This window comes from Pyrgilauda ruficollis, unplaced genomic scaffold (assembly GCF_017590135.1).
Source record: "Pyrgilauda ruficollis isolate IOZ18807 unplaced genomic scaffold, ASM1759013v1 scaffold122, whole genome shotgun sequence".
Lineage (NCBI taxonomy): Eukaryota > Metazoa > Chordata > Aves > Passeriformes > Passeridae > Pyrgilauda > Pyrgilauda ruficollis.
Window position 1 is genome coordinate 14570 of NW_024510544.1, and position 16003 is coordinate 30572.

The 16003-nt window shown below is 63.5% G+C and overlaps 2 protein-coding genes across 2 annotated transcripts; one reads left to right on the forward strand and one right to left on the reverse strand.

The window, feature by feature from the left end:
• Window positions 1-2099: 2099 nt before the first annotated feature.
• MSRB1 (methionine sulfoxide reductase B1) lies at window positions 2100-5317 on the reverse strand. Its single transcript, XM_041490378.1, has 4 exons — window positions 5187-5317; window positions 4408-4550; window positions 4167-4281; window positions 2100-3626 (listed from the first exon to the last, which is right to left on the reverse strand). The coding sequence occupies exons 1-4, from the start codon at window positions 5239-5241 to the stop codon at window positions 3601-3603; spliced, it is 339 nt and encodes a 112-aa protein (XP_041346312.1). The 5' UTR covers window positions 5242-5317; the 3' UTR covers window positions 2100-3600.
• Window positions 5318-5438: 121 nt separating this feature from the next.
• On the forward strand, window positions 5439-15918 carry LOC121365843 (testis-expressed protein 2-like). Its single transcript, XM_041490335.1, is given in 13 exon segments — window positions 5439-5946; window positions 8425-8572; window positions 10212-11104; window positions 11190-11390; window positions 11471-11765; window positions 12188-12493; window positions 12496-12695; window positions 12791-12890; window positions 13050-13182; window positions 13282-13419; window positions 13642-13854; window positions 14139-14259; window positions 15046-15918. Coding segments are annotated over 11 exon segments (2715 nt in total). The 5' UTR covers window positions 5439-5946; window positions 8425-8572; window positions 10212-10222; the 3' UTR covers window positions 15172-15918.
• Window positions 15919-16003: the final 85 nt, after the last annotated feature.

Here is a 16003-nt window from a genome sequence, read left to right on the forward strand (position 1 = left end):
CAGGTCCCGTGCGTGGCATTCGGGGGAAAAAAAACCCACAAAACTCAGAAGGGAGGTCAGCTGGAGGCTACGGGGGAGGAAATGAGCGATTTCTTAAACAATCAGGGAAGTTTGCGTCGGCCTGGAAACGTAATTTAATTTGTGTCGTTAAAGCCGGGCTGGGGCGGCTGCTCCCGACTGAGGAAAATCCTCTCGTTAAGGCAGAGCTGTCATTAGTGGGATAATTAAAGCAGGGGGAATGGCACAGGGAATGTCCGGGCCATGCAGTGAGGGGGGAAAAGCAGAATTCCGAGTGCCCCGGGGTCCGGGGAAGGACCGTGTGTGCCCAGGGCTGAGGGTGCTTGGGGGATGGGATGGGATAATGGGATGGGATGATGGGATAGGATTCCTCCTGCGGGATTGCATCCTGAATCCTCAGCACCAGGTGCTGCCTGGAGCTCTCCACCCTCAGGTCTTCAATATTCCTGCTAAAATCCCCTCTCCAGACAGATTTCCATGAAAATGCCCCACCCCTGTTTAAACCATCCCGGGGGGAGGTTTTGGCTCCGGGGGTATTTCCTTGTTGCTGCAGGGGTGGGTGCAGGGATCCCACAGGAGCATCCTCCTCCTTCCGTTCCCTTCCCTCCCTGGAAGGGTTGGGAAAGGCACTTGCACCCTCCCGTGCCCGCATCCACAAACTGCAAGGCAGCCTGGAATCCCGGCTGGATCCGCTGCGGGCAGGGCAGGGATGTTGGAATCCCGGCTGGATGCCTGGCACGGGATGCTGCGCAGGGCAGGGATGGAGCAATCCTGGCTGGATCCTTGGCACGGGATGCTGCGCAGGGCAGGGATGGAGCAATCCTGGCAGGATCCTTGGCACGGGATGCTGCGCAGGGCAGGGATGGAGCAATCCTGGCAGGATCCTTGGCACGGGATGCTGCGCAGGGCAGGGATGGAGCAATCCTGGCAGGATCCTTGGCACGGGATGCTGCGCAGGGCAGGGATGGAGCAATCCTGGCAGGATCCTTGGCACGGGATGCTGCGCAGGGCAGGGATGGAGCAATCCTGGCAGGATCCTTGGCACGGGATGCTGCGCAGGGCAGGGATGGATCAATCCCGGCTGGATCCCTGGCACGGGCTGCTGGGCAGGGCAGGGATGTTGGAATCCCGGCTGGATCCCTGGCACACGCTGCCCACAATGGGGAGAAGGCTCTGCCATCTCCTCAGTGCTGGCACTCCCAGGGTTTCCTCCCATTGCAGCACCTTGTGGGAAATCACTCCAAAAATCCCTTCCTTCCACACCTGCAGGGCTCACGTAGATGTCATCCGGCCTGGAGAATCCTGGAATGGTTTGGGTTGGAGGGACTTTAAATCCCACCCAGTGCCACCCCTGCCATGGCAGGGACACCTCCCACTGTCCCAGGCTGCTCCAAGCCCTGTCCAGCCTGGCCTGGGCACTGCCAGGGATCCAGGGACAGCCACAGCTGCTCTGGGCACCTGTGCCAGGGCCTGCCCACCCTGCCAGGGAAGAATTCCCCCTCAATGCCCTAAAACCCAAGGATTAATGAGTGAAAAGGCAGACTGGACCTTCAGACTGGAACCTGGTGAATGATCAGAGCTGGAGGTTGACCCGAGGTGAGGGCAGTGGGGGGAGAGCTGGCACTGGAGAGCTCCAGAGGGGACTTCACCCCCTTGGAGCAGGGAACTGCAGCCTGGCAAAGCCCAGCTCAAGTCTCCAGGCTCAGGGATCCAGCTCCAAGGGGGTGAAGATCCCGTGTGAGACTGAGGGTTGTGGCTTCCAGTCCTGCAGGGGAACTCTGGTGAGAAACTCATCTCCCTGTGCCCAGAAAATCCTGACAGCCCAGGAAGTGCCAAGAACACCCTTGGGACAAGCCAAAAATGCCTTAATTTAGGAAAAAGTGCTAAGTGGAGTGAAAGGAAACCTTCCCAGTGGAGTTTTGGCTCTGGGAAAGCCCCAACCCCCTTTCCAATGGCAAACCTGGGGAAATGGGAAGAGATTCCAGGTAAAAGCACACACCCCCCACACCCAGCCCCCAGCCCCCAGCCAGGGAGCAGAGAGGAACCCAGGGATGCCATTCCCAGCGTGTTCAACACTCCAACACAGTGAATCAGTGCTTTATTTCAGCATGGAGAGACCAGCAGTGAGCTCCAGGGGTGGCAAACCTCGCCTGGTGCCCCTGGATCCGTGGGATTGAGGGAAAACACGTGGAGAGAAAAGTCCCCAAGGTGTCCCCTGAGTGGAGCTGCACCCACAGCGCAGCCCCCAAAACCCCACGGGTCAGCAACAGCCTCTTCCCTCATTAAAGATCCTGGTGTACCCATTCCAGAGGAGGATTTGGCTCCTGGGACAGGCAGGAATGAGGCACTGGAATTCAGCAGAATCAGTGTGGCAGCCCTTGGGAGCACTGAGGCAGCACAGCCACGATTCCCAGAGCCTGAGCAGTGCCAAGCACAGCCCCTGGGCACAGGTCCAGCCTCCCTCCCACAGAGCAGGGCCAGGAGGACTCTGAGTGCCCCTGGAATTGATTGCACAGTGCTGAGTCAGGTGTAAGGCCAGGGCAGAGCCGAGGACACTGGTGTGGAACCGTCCCTGCAGGGTGGGAGGTGGGCAGGGGGGAAAACACCTGGATGCTGCCCAGTGGGACCATCAAACATCCCTGCCCCAGCACCCTGGAAGGGTTTATATAGGGCACTTCATAGCATGATCCCAGAATAGCTCCAGGGATTAACCCTGACCCTGAGCTCAGCTAATCCTGCCTCACTCCCTGGGAGTGCCAGCACAGCCTCCTGGACTGAGCAGTGCCTGCCAGGCTCTGGACACTGTCAGCAGCAAAGGCTCCCAGGCTCAGCACAGGCACTGCAGCTCCTGGCATGGAGCTGGAACAGCCCCAGAGAGGAACTGGGCCAGGGAAACCTGGGGGAACTGGGATAGGAAAACCTGGGGGGAACTGGGCCAGGGAAACCTGGGGGGAACTGGGATAGGGAAACCAGGGAGAAACTGGGATAGGGAAACCAGGGGGAACTGGGGCAGGGAAACCTGGGGGAACTGGGCCAGGGAAACCTGGGGGGAACTGGGGCAGGGAAACCAGGGGAGAACTGGGATAGGGAAACCAGGAGAGAACTGGGATAGGGAGAACCTTGACAGGGAAACCAGGGAGGAACTGTGACAAGGAAACCAGGAGAGAACTGGGATAGGGAAACCAGGGAGAAACTGGACCAGGGAAACCAGGAGAGAACCGTGAGAGAGAAACCAGGGAGGAACTGTGAGAGAGAAACCAGGGGGGAACCGGACCAGCGAAACCAGGAGAGAACTGGGATAGGGAAATCAGGGGGCAACCGTGACAGAAATCAAGGGGAACTGCAACAGGGAAAACAGGGGAACCCTGACAGGGAAATCGGGGAATAAAACCTTGACAGGGAAATCAGGGAATAAAACCCTGACAGGGAAATCAAGGGGAAACCGTGACCAGGAAATCAGGGGCAAACTTGGACCAGGAGCATCCCTGGGGTTGCTCCTGCTGTGGGTCCCCTTGGCAGACAGTGCATCCCAGGCAGTGGAGGCAGGATTAGCCCAGGGCAGTGGCAGGTGCAGCAGCTCACTTACTTCTCCTTCAGGTCAGCTTTACCTAAAAACAGGGGAGGAGCAATCAGGGCTCGTGTTTCTTCCTCCAGAACATCCAGCCCTTTTTATTTGGGGTTTTGCTACACATGATCCCCACCACCACAGCCTGACCAGCAGGCCAGCAGCTCATGGCCGTGCTGCTGCCTGGAATTTGGCCTCCTGAGGCCTTTCCTTGAGAGTTTTTCCTTTGACAACTTCTCCAGGGAGTGCCAGCAACCCCCCCCAGCCCCTCAGTGCCAGCACAGAAACTCCCTGCCCTCGCTCTGCACCCCCAGAGAAACCCCCCAAAACTCAGCCACCCCTCAAAGCCACAGAGTCCTGGGTGCTGCTCAGAGCCAGAAGCTGGGCAGAGTGAGCTGGATTTACCCAGGAGCTCCAGCTGGGATCAGGGAGCCCCGAGCTGGGCAGAGTGAGCTGGATGTACCCCAGGAGCAGCTCCCTGGCCTTATCAGCCCGGCCAGGGCTGCTGCAAGCAGTGCAGCACTCACAGCATGCCCAAAACCAACTCCCTGCGCTGGGACAGGGGCCAAGCCACCTCTGGTACCTTTGGGGACGAACTTCAGCGAGCTGCTGAATATTCAGAAGCGGGACTGGCCCCTCTTGGGGCCATCGTTGAGGAACTCGTGGCCCAGCCCGTTGCCACACTTGCCACACGTCACCTGGGGAAGGAAGGAGAGAGGTTGACAGCAATGTGGCTTTCCAGGGGCTCACGGAGAGCCAGCCCCGGGTGTTTTTGTCCCAGCCCCGGGTGTTTTTGTCCCATCCCGGGGGTTCGGGGGTCGCACCTTCAGCGCCCCCGGGCGCTCCTCGCGCTTGGCCACGCTGTCCCCGCGCAGGGTCTCGGTGAAGGCTGGCCACGGCGACGAGTGCTCGTACTTGGCACGGCTGGAGAACAGCTCATGGCCACACTTGGCACACACGTAAATACCTGCGGGGAGGGCACGGCGGGGGGACAGCGCGGGGACACGTCAGCATGGGGACACGGGACACCCGCGGGACAGCACGGCTGCCGGACCCCCGGGCACCCCCAGGGAACCCCCAGGGAACCCCCAGAGCACCCCCAGGGAACCCCAAGGGAACCCCCAGAGCACTCCCAGGGAATCCCCAGGGCATCCCCAGGGCACCCCCAGGGAACCCCCAGAGCACCCCCAGGGAATCCCCAGGGCATCCCCAGAGCACCCCCAGGGAACCCCAGGGCACCCCCAGGGAACCCCAGGGCAACCCCAGGAATCTCAGGGCACCCCCAGGGCCAGGCAGGGGGTGGAGGGGCAGCACTCCCACTGCCCACAGGGGTTCCCGCAGGGCAGATCCCCACAAGGGGCTCACACAGGGACCGAACCCCCGAGTCCCTATCGGGACCCCCCACCCCGTCGGGAGGACCCCAGCAAGCACCGCAGAGGGGGGACCCCCGCCCGGACCCTCGGCTGGAGGATGCTCGGCAGAAGGAAACCCCCCCTAACCCCCCATCAACCGCTCACCCGGGGGGGGGAAGAGATTCTGGGGGGGGACACCCCCTGCCCGCCCCGCTGGGGACCCCCCGGGGCCCGCGGGGAGCGCCCCTCACCCGGCTGGAAGTGATCCTTGAACACCTCTCCCCCCAGGAAGGAGCAGAAGGACATGGCTGCGCCCGCCGCTCGTTCCGTTCCGTTCTGTTCCGTTCCGTTCCGTTCCCCGGCCGCGCCTCCGCCACGCCCATCCACCGGGCCACCCCCGTGTCCCTCCCCACACCGGGCCACCCCCGTGTCCCTCCCCGGTCCCTCCCCCGGTCCCGCCCCGCCGCCCGCAGAGGGCGCTGCGGGCCCGGCGGTACCGGCGCGGTCCCGGAGCGGTCCCGGTACCGGGGGGACCCCGCTCCGAACCCCTCCGTCATCCCCCGGGACCCGCAGCTCGGAGCGCGGGCAGGGGGCAGGGGGGGCGCGGGGCGGAGCGCGGAGCCGGCTCGGGGCTGCGGATGCTCCGGCACCACCGGTGCGAGCGGGGCGGGCGCCAGCCCGGCTCTGGGCATCTGCAACCGGCAGCGGGACCGCGGCGGGGCTGCCGGTACCGGCTCTTCACCGCCGGTACCGCAACCGGCACCGCTCCGGCACCAGCATCGCTCCTTGGATCCCGGCACCAGGACCGACCGGCCTCACTGACACCAGCACCGGCACCGTCACTGGCGCGGGCACAGGCTCTTCTTCCCCGGTACCCCCGGTACCGGGACTGACCCCCCGTTATCCTCCCCCGGCGCTGGGACCGCTCCGATTCCCCGGCATTGCTCGTCCTTCTCATCCACCGGGACCGACCGACCCCTCCCGGCTCCCCGGCCCCCCCGCCTGCCGCAGGTACCGGCGCTGCGGGGCCCCGGGCCGGGCGGCGGGGCCGGGCAGCCCCGGTGTCCCCAGCAGGGTTGGGGGCGGATGGGACCGGGGGTCCCTCAGGCGCTCCGGGGATGGGTGCGGGCACCCCAGGGACCACCCCAGGGACCACCCTGTCCCGGGAGAGCAGAGCGGGGTCACCCGGGGGGATGCGGGGTCTGACCGGGGCCCGCGGTGGGTTCGGGGGTCCCGGTGAGGAGGAGGAGGCGACAGCCCGGCATGTGGCAAGGTGAGGGCTTTGAAGGTGAACCTGGGCAGGTTCCAAAGGGGCTGAGCTGCTGCAGCTCCCTTCTCCTTCCTGAGATCAGCACCGCAAATCCCTGCTCGGGTAGTTTATCCAAAACCTCTCTCCCGGATGAGTCCCCGGGCTTAGGCTCTGCTGGAAGCGGCACCTTCCTTGGTGGAAGAGGGGGAAAAAAAAAAATCTTGGTGCCCTTTAGACAAAACGCGGGGTCTGGCTGTGCTGCCCTGGCCCTGCGCTGGGATGGATCCCGGCTCCCGAATGCCAAGGGACGCGCCCGGAGCTGCCCCGGGGCTGCGGGACCCCGGCGTGGGGCTGCCCTCTGCATGCTGCCGCTTTGAATTAGCTCAGGCTTCATCCCGGGCGGGCTGAGCTCCCGCCGCAGCCCCGGGGATTGATGAGCCGGGGCAGGAGCCGGGGCAGGGGGAGGAAGGGGCTCCGCACGGCCGGGGACCGCACGGGAGGGAGGAGGAGGAGGAGGAGGAGGAGGAGGAGGGGGATGCGCTGCTTTGAAAGCGCCTCCCGTAAGATCCACCGAGATCAGAGGAGCGGGATGTCAGGGAAAGCTGCAAATAGACTCCAGGGCCCCGCGCACCTCAGGGGTGTGGATTTGCAGGCGGTGGAAGGAGCTGCAGCTGCCAGGAGCTCTCGGCAGCATCATCCATGGGATAACTGCTGCTCCCTGCAATTCCTGCGGCGAGGCTGTGCCGGCGGGAATGGGATGGATGTGGGAAGTGTCTGGGTCCTTCCCCACGGCTGAGAGCCCCTGGAAGACGAGCAGAGACTGGGAATGGCTGAGAACGGGAGTGAGGCAGAGCCCAGAGAGAGGCAGGGCTGGGCTCCAGCCCTGGGATGCGCAGGACAGGCTTTGGGAGTGGTTCCTGGGGCTGGCAGGCTCTCAGGCATTCCAAAGCCCTCCAAAGCCCACCTGGCTTCTTGCTCCCCCAGGAGCACAAAACCCGCTCCAGGATCCACCAGTAAAACCCCTGTGATGTGGAACTGGGAGCAGAGGATGGAGCTGGGATCCCACACTGCCCCGCCACTGGCCAAAGTTACATCTGAGCTTGCAGAATTCCCTCAAAGCCACCCCAGTGCTCCCTGATCCCGGGATAATGCAGGGACAGAGTCACAGCCGGGCTCTGTCACGGTGTTTTGTGCAGATAATTAGAGAGGGATTTCCAGCTCCTTTGGCTGGCTGAGGAAAGCGCTGCTGTGGTGCCACGTCCCCGCCAGCAGCACCACTGCCACCCTAATTAACCACCGAGGACTGAGAGAAGTTAATGAAGTTGATATTTCAATTAACTCCCTGATCCTACAACCAAAGCAAAGACCAAGCAGGCGGTGCCCCCCCAGGAGCTCCCACCGTGCCAGGCTGCTGCCATGTGAGGGAATGTTCCAGGGGGAGACACTCCAGGACACCAGCCCAAGCTGGGTCACAGCTTGTCTCTGTCAGGTCGTGTCAAGCCCTGAATTTGAACCAAATCTGGGAGCAAGGAGTGGAATTTTGCAGCTGGAATCCAGGGAGAGGCTCACTGATGGCCATGGCCCTGGTGTGTGCACACACAGCGAGGGGGGACACTGTCATTAGGGCTCTTGTGTCCCTGCCCTGCACAGATGTGACCGTGCTGGGCTGGGTGTCCCTCAGCACACACCCCACTCAGCCCCAATCCTTCTCAGGGATGTCCTGGCAGGGGTGGCATCACCCCTCCAAAGCCAGCATCACCCCACTGCCCCGTGACCCCACCGAGCCCACCCAGCTGCCCCCGTGACAACACTTGCAAGGACCTTCATGTCTGATTTATCCTGCAAAGAGCACAAAGATGCCCCTGGTCCTGCAGGGCCACAGCCTGGGGACCAGCTGCAGGCTGGGAGGGGCCAGTGCTGGGGCACCTCCACGCTCAGTGCTGGCTCCCTGGAGCCTGAGGAGCAGCAAAGCCTCCTCCAGGGCTGCACCTGCCCCTCGGGTGCTGCCATTCCAGCCAGGACAGCCAGCAGGGTCTGTCCTGCTGTCCCCACCCTCCCCAGAGGTGGCTGCAGCAGCAGTGTAACCCCCTCTGTACTCACCATCCCTGCCAGAGGAGAACTCCCATACAAACCCAGGCTATTATTATCTCTGTCTTCCACGGTGCTAATGGTCTCTCAGGAAACAGACTTTTTTTGGGGAAAAATTTTTTTTTTTTTTTATTTTTTTTTTTTTTTTTTAGCTTTTAAAACCCACGAGTACGGGCGCGGTGGGAACGGAGAGCTGGGCACGGTGGAGTGGAGCACAAGGAGCACCAAGGCCAGCACTGGGGAGACACTGTCCCCCTGACCTGGCAGGGACCCTCCGAGCACCAGCCCAGGGGTGTTCTGGTAGGAGCAGCCAGGGGTGCTGGGCAGTACTGGGCATCCTGGGGATACTGGGCATCCTGGGGATACTGGGAATATTGAGGATACTGGGGATACTGGGCATGCTGGGCATACTGGGCATCCTGGGGATACTGGGCATGCTGGGGATACTGGGAATACTGGGCATACTGGGCATGCTGGGCATACTGGGCATCCTGGGGATACTGGGCATGCTGGGGATACTGGGAATACTGAGGATACTGGGGATACTGGGCATACTGGGCATGCTGGGGATACTGGGCATGCTGGGCACACTGGGGATACTGGGGATACTGGGAGTGGGACACGGGGGGCCACTGGGAGCCCTGCGTGGTGAGGGCATGGTCCAGGCTGCAGTGCTGGGTGGGAGGTGGGCAGGGCCCTGTCCAGTGTCAGGGGAGGGCTCACAGAATCCTTGGAATCGCAGAACCATGGAATGCTTTGGGCTGAAAGGGACCTTAAAGGGGCACCTTCCCCTGAAGCAGCTTCCTCTCAGGCCCTGCTCACTCCTCCTTTGGCTGTTTTACAGAACCATGCAGTGCTTTGGGCTGGAAGGGACCTTAAAGGGGCACCTTCCCCTGAAGCAGCTTCCTCTCAGGCCCTGCTCACTCCTCCTTTGGCTGTTTTGGTGCCTTGCTGGTGGTGCCAGCAGTGCCACCAGCACCAGCCAGGCTCTGTGCCAGGGGCTGGGACCACCGGGACAACCACACGTGGCTGATCTGGGGTTAACAAGTGGCTCCTGCAAAGGAGAAGCGAAGCAAGAGCTGAGATTATATAAAGGGGGCTGGAGGCAGCTGCGGCACAGGCTGTGATTAATTCCTGGCACTGAGGAGCTCTGGAGATCCAGGGCGGCAGCCCCGGGGTCCCTGGGATGCATTCCTGCTGCTGCTGCAGGGCTGCTGTGAGGGGAAGGGGGCAGGGAGGGGCTGAGCACCCCAGGGACCCACTGGGAGCTGACTCAGCACCACGCTGGCCCTGCAGAGCCCGTCCTGCAGATCCCTTCTCCCTCCCAAAATCACAAAGGGGACATGGATCAGAGCAGGTCAGCCACGGCTGGGGCAGGAGAGCAGCAGGGAGGGGTGGTGGTGGCTGGTGGGGACAGGACAGGGGACAGGACAGCACTTCTTTGAGGCCATGAACCCCCTCAGGACAATGGAAACTTCGTGTTAGAAAAAGTTTTGTCCTCTGCACCCCCAGTGAAGCCAGAGATTGCTGCCTGGGCACTGGGGCCACAGCTTGGGCTGGCTCCATTTTGGATCCATGCAGTGCTCGAAGCAGGGGCCAAACCAGGAACTTTTAGAGGAGTCAGGGAGTCCTGCCCGCTGGCCTGGCAGCCCTGGGCTGGCACTGGGAGCAGTGGAATATCCCGATGTGGAAAATCCCCCTGTTTGGCAGCTCCATTGCCCGGCTGGGGTTGATCCTCCTTGGACACGCGTGTTCCCACATGCAGCCACGGAGCTCAGCCTAGGAGCCATCCCAAAACAGGCTGGCAGGCGGGGTGAGGGTCCGGGAGATGCCCCGGGGCGATGCCCATGGGGAGGCAGGAGCGGAGCAGGGATGTTCTGTGTCCGCGGTGACACGGGGCCCTTCCAGCTGTGACCGCTGCTTCCCTGCCCCTCGGCAGTGCCGTCGGCGATGCGAGCGATGGCAGACCAGGCTGCGGTGGCAGCAGACGCCTCTCCAGCCCTGGCACCGAGCCCGGGCTCCCCTCGGCGCGGCGACATCGAGGGACCAACGCCGCACGCCGGCGGCACCGGGGAGGACGGAGGCGGCCGGGATGGCTGCGGGCTCCTTCCCACGGCCGACGGGGACACGAAGCGTCCCCCCTCGCCCCAGCCCGGGGGGATGCTCCTGGCCGACCTCCCGCGGGTCCCCCATCCCCGGCTGAGCCCGGCCAAGTCGCGCACGGCTCCATCGTCGCCCAGCGTGTCGCCGTCGGAGAGCCGAGCCGCGCTGCTCCGGCTGCGCGACGCCAGGCTGGAGGACACGAGGAGGCGGCTGTCGGAGGCCGTGCAGGAGCCCCTGAGCCGCCTGAGCCGCCTGATGGCCGAGGACAGCAGCCCCACGGGCCGGGCCAGGGAGCCGGGGGGCAGCCCCGGGGGCAGCCGCGGGGCCGGGAGCCGCCGCGGGCTGCGGGACTGGACGCCCTGGGAGCCCACGCTGAACTGCCGCTACGAGATCTGCTCCTACGGGGACGTGATCCAGGTGGTGGAGGTGGCGCAGAGAGACACGGAGCCCCCGCTGGCAGCGGCCGAGGAGCCGGCGGCGGCGCGGTCCGGGGGCTCCGTGCCGGGCAGAGCGCTCGCCTCCATCGCCCTCCTCGCCTACGGCTACCTGGTGCTGCCGCTGCCGCCCTACGCCGCCGGGCTCTGCGTGGGGCTGCTCTGCGGGATGCTGCTGGGCTTCCTCGCCATCCTCCTCCTCGTGCCCAAGGCTCCGCCGGCCGCTCGGGGACCGTGGGGCCGCCTACGCCCCAAGCTGATGCTGGGGGAGCCGCGGGAAGCCCCCCACCTCCAGGTAGGAGAGGGGTGGTCCGGGATGAGGGGCTGGAGGTGTCCGTGGCGAGTGGGAGCAGCCGGGCTTCCCGCTCCCCGTTTTCCAGGGCTGGATGAACCAGCTGCACGTGTACGACCCCGAGCTTTTCCACCCGTCGCTGACGCACTCGGTGCTCGCCGTGCTGGACGGGGCCACCCTCAAGCTGTCCTACCCCAAGAGCAACATCCCGCGCCGAGCCACCTTCGAGGAGGACATCCTGGACGCCGTCTTCGTCAGCCACCGCTGCTACGACCTGACGGACGCCAAGGTGAGCCCGGAGGTCCCCAGGAGCCTCCCCCGGGGACCCCCCGCGCCCGGCCCGGGCTCACCCCGCTCTCGGTGCTGCAGGTCTTCCTGTGCCCCCCCAGCCTGGCCCGAAAGCGGACGTGGAACAAGAAATATCCCATCTGCGTGCTCCTCGCCCAGCCGGCGGAGGGAGAGGGCAGCGAGGAGCGGGACACGGAGCTGCAGGGGGAGGAGGGGACCAGGAAGGTGGCGGTGGCCGGGCAGGACATCCCGGGGGACGGCAGGGACAGGTGCCTGTACCTGTTTGGGCGGACGGGGCGGGAGAAGGAGGAGTGGTACCAGCACCTCGTGCAAGCCTCCCGTGGGACAGCCAGCAGCCACGGTGACACCAGGGCAGGTGAGGGGCAGCCACCACGGCCTCTGCTCTGGGCCAGGACTGATCCAGGAGCACGATGCCTTGGTGGGCAGCAGTGAGCGTGGAGGGACATGGAGGAGAGCAGAGTGTAGCCAAGAGGGTTCAGCTCGTCAGCACAGCGGGGGTGGCACGTCACTGGTGTCATGGACAGGCACCATGTCACCCCTGGTGCCATCCTGACCAAACAGAGTGGATATGAGGAACAATTAAACAACAACAAAAAAAGGGCTGTCCAGGCCCAGGGCAGGGGTGGAGTGCCCATCCCTGGAGGGAGTTAAAGCCACGTGGATGTGGCACTTGGGGACACGGGTTGGTGCTGGCCTGGGCGGTGCTGGGGCATGGTTGGGCTGATGACATTAGAGGGGTTTTCCAAGCGAAATGATTCTGTGATTCCACATGCCCAGGCACGGGATGGGCTCCGCAGAGCAGCGGCAGCAGCAGCGGGGGCAGCACCGAGGACATCCCAGCCACGGATCCCTCCAGGGACACGTCGGGAAGCACTGAGGAGATTTACCTGGACTACAGCACCTACATGGCCCGGTTTGTGCCAGCACAGGGGGCAGGCAGCCCGGAGAGGAGCCCCTCTCATGGAGCTCTGGGCAGCCCCACGCCCACAAAGGTGAGTGGGACAAACCCAGCCCTGGGAGCGGGGCTGGAGGCTGATGGAGCTGCTTCCAGTGTGTGGTTTGAGCAGCCAAGCCCTGGGGCAGGCAGCACAGGACAGCAGGTCCCACTGCTCACGGGGCCACCTCGCTGCAGGGGCTGGCAGCTGCTGTCCCCTCCCACGAGGACACGGCCAGCATGGCCTGGATGAACGCGCTGGTGGGACGCATCTTCTGGGACTTCCTGCGGGAGCAATACTGGGCAGAGCAGGTGTCCAACAAGATCCAGAAGAAGCTGAGCAAGATCAAGGTGAGAGGCAGGAGCATCAGGTCACTCGGGGGAGCCCTGCTCCCAAGGCCCCACGGAGAGTGGTGACTGTCCCCTATGGGGGTTCCCTCCATCAGCTCCCGTATTTCATGAACGAGCTGACGCTGACAGAGCTGGACATGGGCACATCCATCCCCTCAGTGCTCAGTGCCTCCAACCCCACCATCAATGAGCGAGGTAAGAGCCCCACAGAGGGACAGGGACCCCAGTGCTGGCTCCAGGATGGCTTTACAGAGCTGCCAGCCCGGCTCCCAGAGCTGGGGGACTTGGCAGTGCACAAGCAGCTCTGAGCCCCGTGGTGCTGACCTGATCTCGCCCTGTCCCTCTCCCTGGCAGGGCTCTGGGTGGACATGGAGGTCACCTACAGCGGCTCCTTGCAGATGACACTGGAGACAAAGATGAACCTCAGCAAGCTGGGGAAGGAGAGCTCTGCAGAGGAGAGCGGCCCTGCAGAGGCAGGCAGAGAGGGGTAAGGAATGTGCCCATGGATGGGCTCATCCTGCTCCTCCTGCCCCAGTGGGGCGAGGCCGCTGTCCCAGAGCAGCCTGTGATCTCCTGGGGCTCGCAGGGCCAGGCCACGGCTGATCCTGCTGGCAGACAGCGACGCGGAGTCGTCCAGCGCCGGCTCCTCCGACGAGGAAGATGGCACCAGTGCAGAGCCCCTGGGAGCCCCGGGAGAGCGGCTCCCCCCGCCTGGCACCGAGGGGTACGGGGGTGCTGGGGGTCTGTGCCACGGGGGGCACGGGGAGGGGCTGGGGACGCACGGTGCCACGTCAGCACGGGGGCATTGGGACAGTGTCCCCGGCAGGACACACACAGCACATCGTGGCAGCCTCCAAAGGGGGCTGTGTCCCTGTAGGGTGCTGTGACAGAGGGCTGGGGGACCCCAAAACCCAGCAGGGCTGAGCTGGCGCCCCTCTTGCTTTAGGCACGTCAGCGGGAACAGCACGAGCAGGAAGATCCTGCGCTTCGTGGATAAGATCGCCAAGTCCAAGTACTTCCAGAAGGCCACGGAGAACGAGTTCATCAAGAAGAAGATGGAGGAGGTGTCCAACACGCCGCTGCTGCTGACAGTGGAGGTGCAGGAGCTGGCAGGAACCCTGGCCGTGAACATCCCCCCGCCACCCACCGACCGTGTCTGGTACCAGCTCTCCTTCCCCCCAGCACATCCTGCTGCCAGCGCCCCTTGCCCCCTGTGAGCAGCCAGCTCAGCAGCCCCCAGGGCTTTGGGCTCATCCTGGCACCAACAGCCCAAGGCTGCTCCCCAAAGGGGCTCACAGACCTCAGGCTCAATCCTCTGAGGCTGCACCCAGGCCAGCACAGATCTGGGGACCCTGAGCTGTCACCTCCTCCCTAAAAGCCAGCAGTGGCTGTGCCACATCTTTGGCAGGTGATGCTTTCTGCCTGTCTCCTTTCCCCTCGCAGGTACAGCTTCCGAGTGCCCCCGCAGCTGGAGCTGAAGGTGCGCCCCAAGCTGGGCGAGCGGGAGGTGACGTTCCTGCATGTCACCGAGTGGATCGAGAAGAAGCTGAAGCACGAGTTTCAGGTGCCTGGGCTGCTGCTCAGGGGCTCAGCAAAACCCTGCTGAGGCTTGGGCATTGCTGCCATCAGGGAGAGTCAGCCTCAGTTCAGGCCAGTTGTTTCTGCAAAAAGCCAGCCCCTGGTCTGGTCTGGCCAGCTTGGAGCAGTGAAGATGCAGAACCCAAATAACCAGCTCAAGGGCTGAGGGAGAGTGATTTCCTCCCATCATTTGCAGGGAGGGTTTGGGGTGTCAGGCAGTCCCAGGCAGGCACCCCCCAGAAGGGCTGAATCCACCTGGCCATTCTGGTTTGGGGATGTTTGGGAGATTTGCCTTCCCAAGGGTTTGTGTTCAACCTCTCACCTCTGCTCAAAGAGCAGAAATGTCCCCAACACATACTTAGGGCCCCCCAAAAGCCACCCATTTGGATAGTTTCAAAATGCTTGTCCCTCCCCTCTGTTGTGACTACCCCTGCAGCCATTGAGGTGGCCAGGGCAAAGAAAAACTGTCCCTGCTTGTCCCCACCCTGATCCAGAGCTGGGACCCTCGTGGGGCTGCTGCTGTGGGGGTGGGAGCTCCAGTTCACAGCCCTGGTCCCTGACCTGGGCCTGGCTCCTGCCAAGCCACCTCCAGGAGTGTCCTCGTGGTGTTCAGACCCACTGACTGGGGCTGCTGCTGTGGGGGTGGGAGCCCAGAACCTCCAGTTCACAGCCCTGGTCCCTGACCTGGGCCTGGCTCCTGCCAAGCCACCTCCAGGAGTGTCCTCGTGGTGTTCAGACCCACTGATTTGTTATTCTGGATTCCTCTTTGTAGAAAATTTTGGTGATGCCAAACATGGACGATCTCATCATTCCCATCATGCGCTCTGGCCTGGATCCTTGGCCCCCCACCACAGGACTGCCCCGGGACCCGCCAGCCGAGGGGGACAGGAGGCTCTGAAGCACAACCCCAGGGGCAGGGACACTGCCCAGGGCTCAGGGACCTCGCTGGGACACGGGACAGCCGGGCCTGGCCACTGCCTGCACCCAGGGCTGTGCCTGGATTCATCCTCATGCTCTGCTTCTGCAGATGAGCCTCCTCAAATCCTGCAAGCACACCTCCGGGGCACAGCCAGGCTGCTGGAGACCCAGGAATCCCACGGCCACGCTCCAGGACTCCTGGTCAAGCAGGCAGCTCTGCACAGTGGAGGGCTGGGCTTCCCACTGTCTGGTTCCAAAGAGGGTGCAGGACACCTGGATCATGGCACCGAAGGAGTTGGGATCACCGCTGATCCAAAATTCCCAGCTCCGGGGCATCCCCCCTCCCCACAGGCAGCTGGGCTGCAAGGCAAGCACGGGTGGGGAGGGTCCCAGGTGAATAAATCCATCGCTGCCCAGCCCTGCCTAGCAGCCCTCTTGTTGTGCACAAATTCAGGATTCCAGCCAGGATCAGGGGGCTTTGAGTAGGGAGAAGGGTTGCACCTTCAGCTTGGCAAAAGCGGAGCTGGAGGTGTGTGGGAGAGGCACTGAGGGGACAGGCAGGGAGCCTGGGCAGAGCCAGGTCTTGGGCAGGCCCAGTATTCCCAGTGGAAACCGGGGCAGAAGTGCTGGAATGTGCTCTGCTCTCTGCTGGGTGAGAGGGAGGGGAGACTCCGTGGTGATTTGGGTGAGAGGGAAAAATTCACTGAGGAAAGGAAAGGGAGGATCCAGAGGGCACAGCAGGCACTTGGCTGTCCCAGTTAGTCCCTGTCTGTGTGTGACAGTCCCAAATGCCACTTTTCCTATCCCCACCT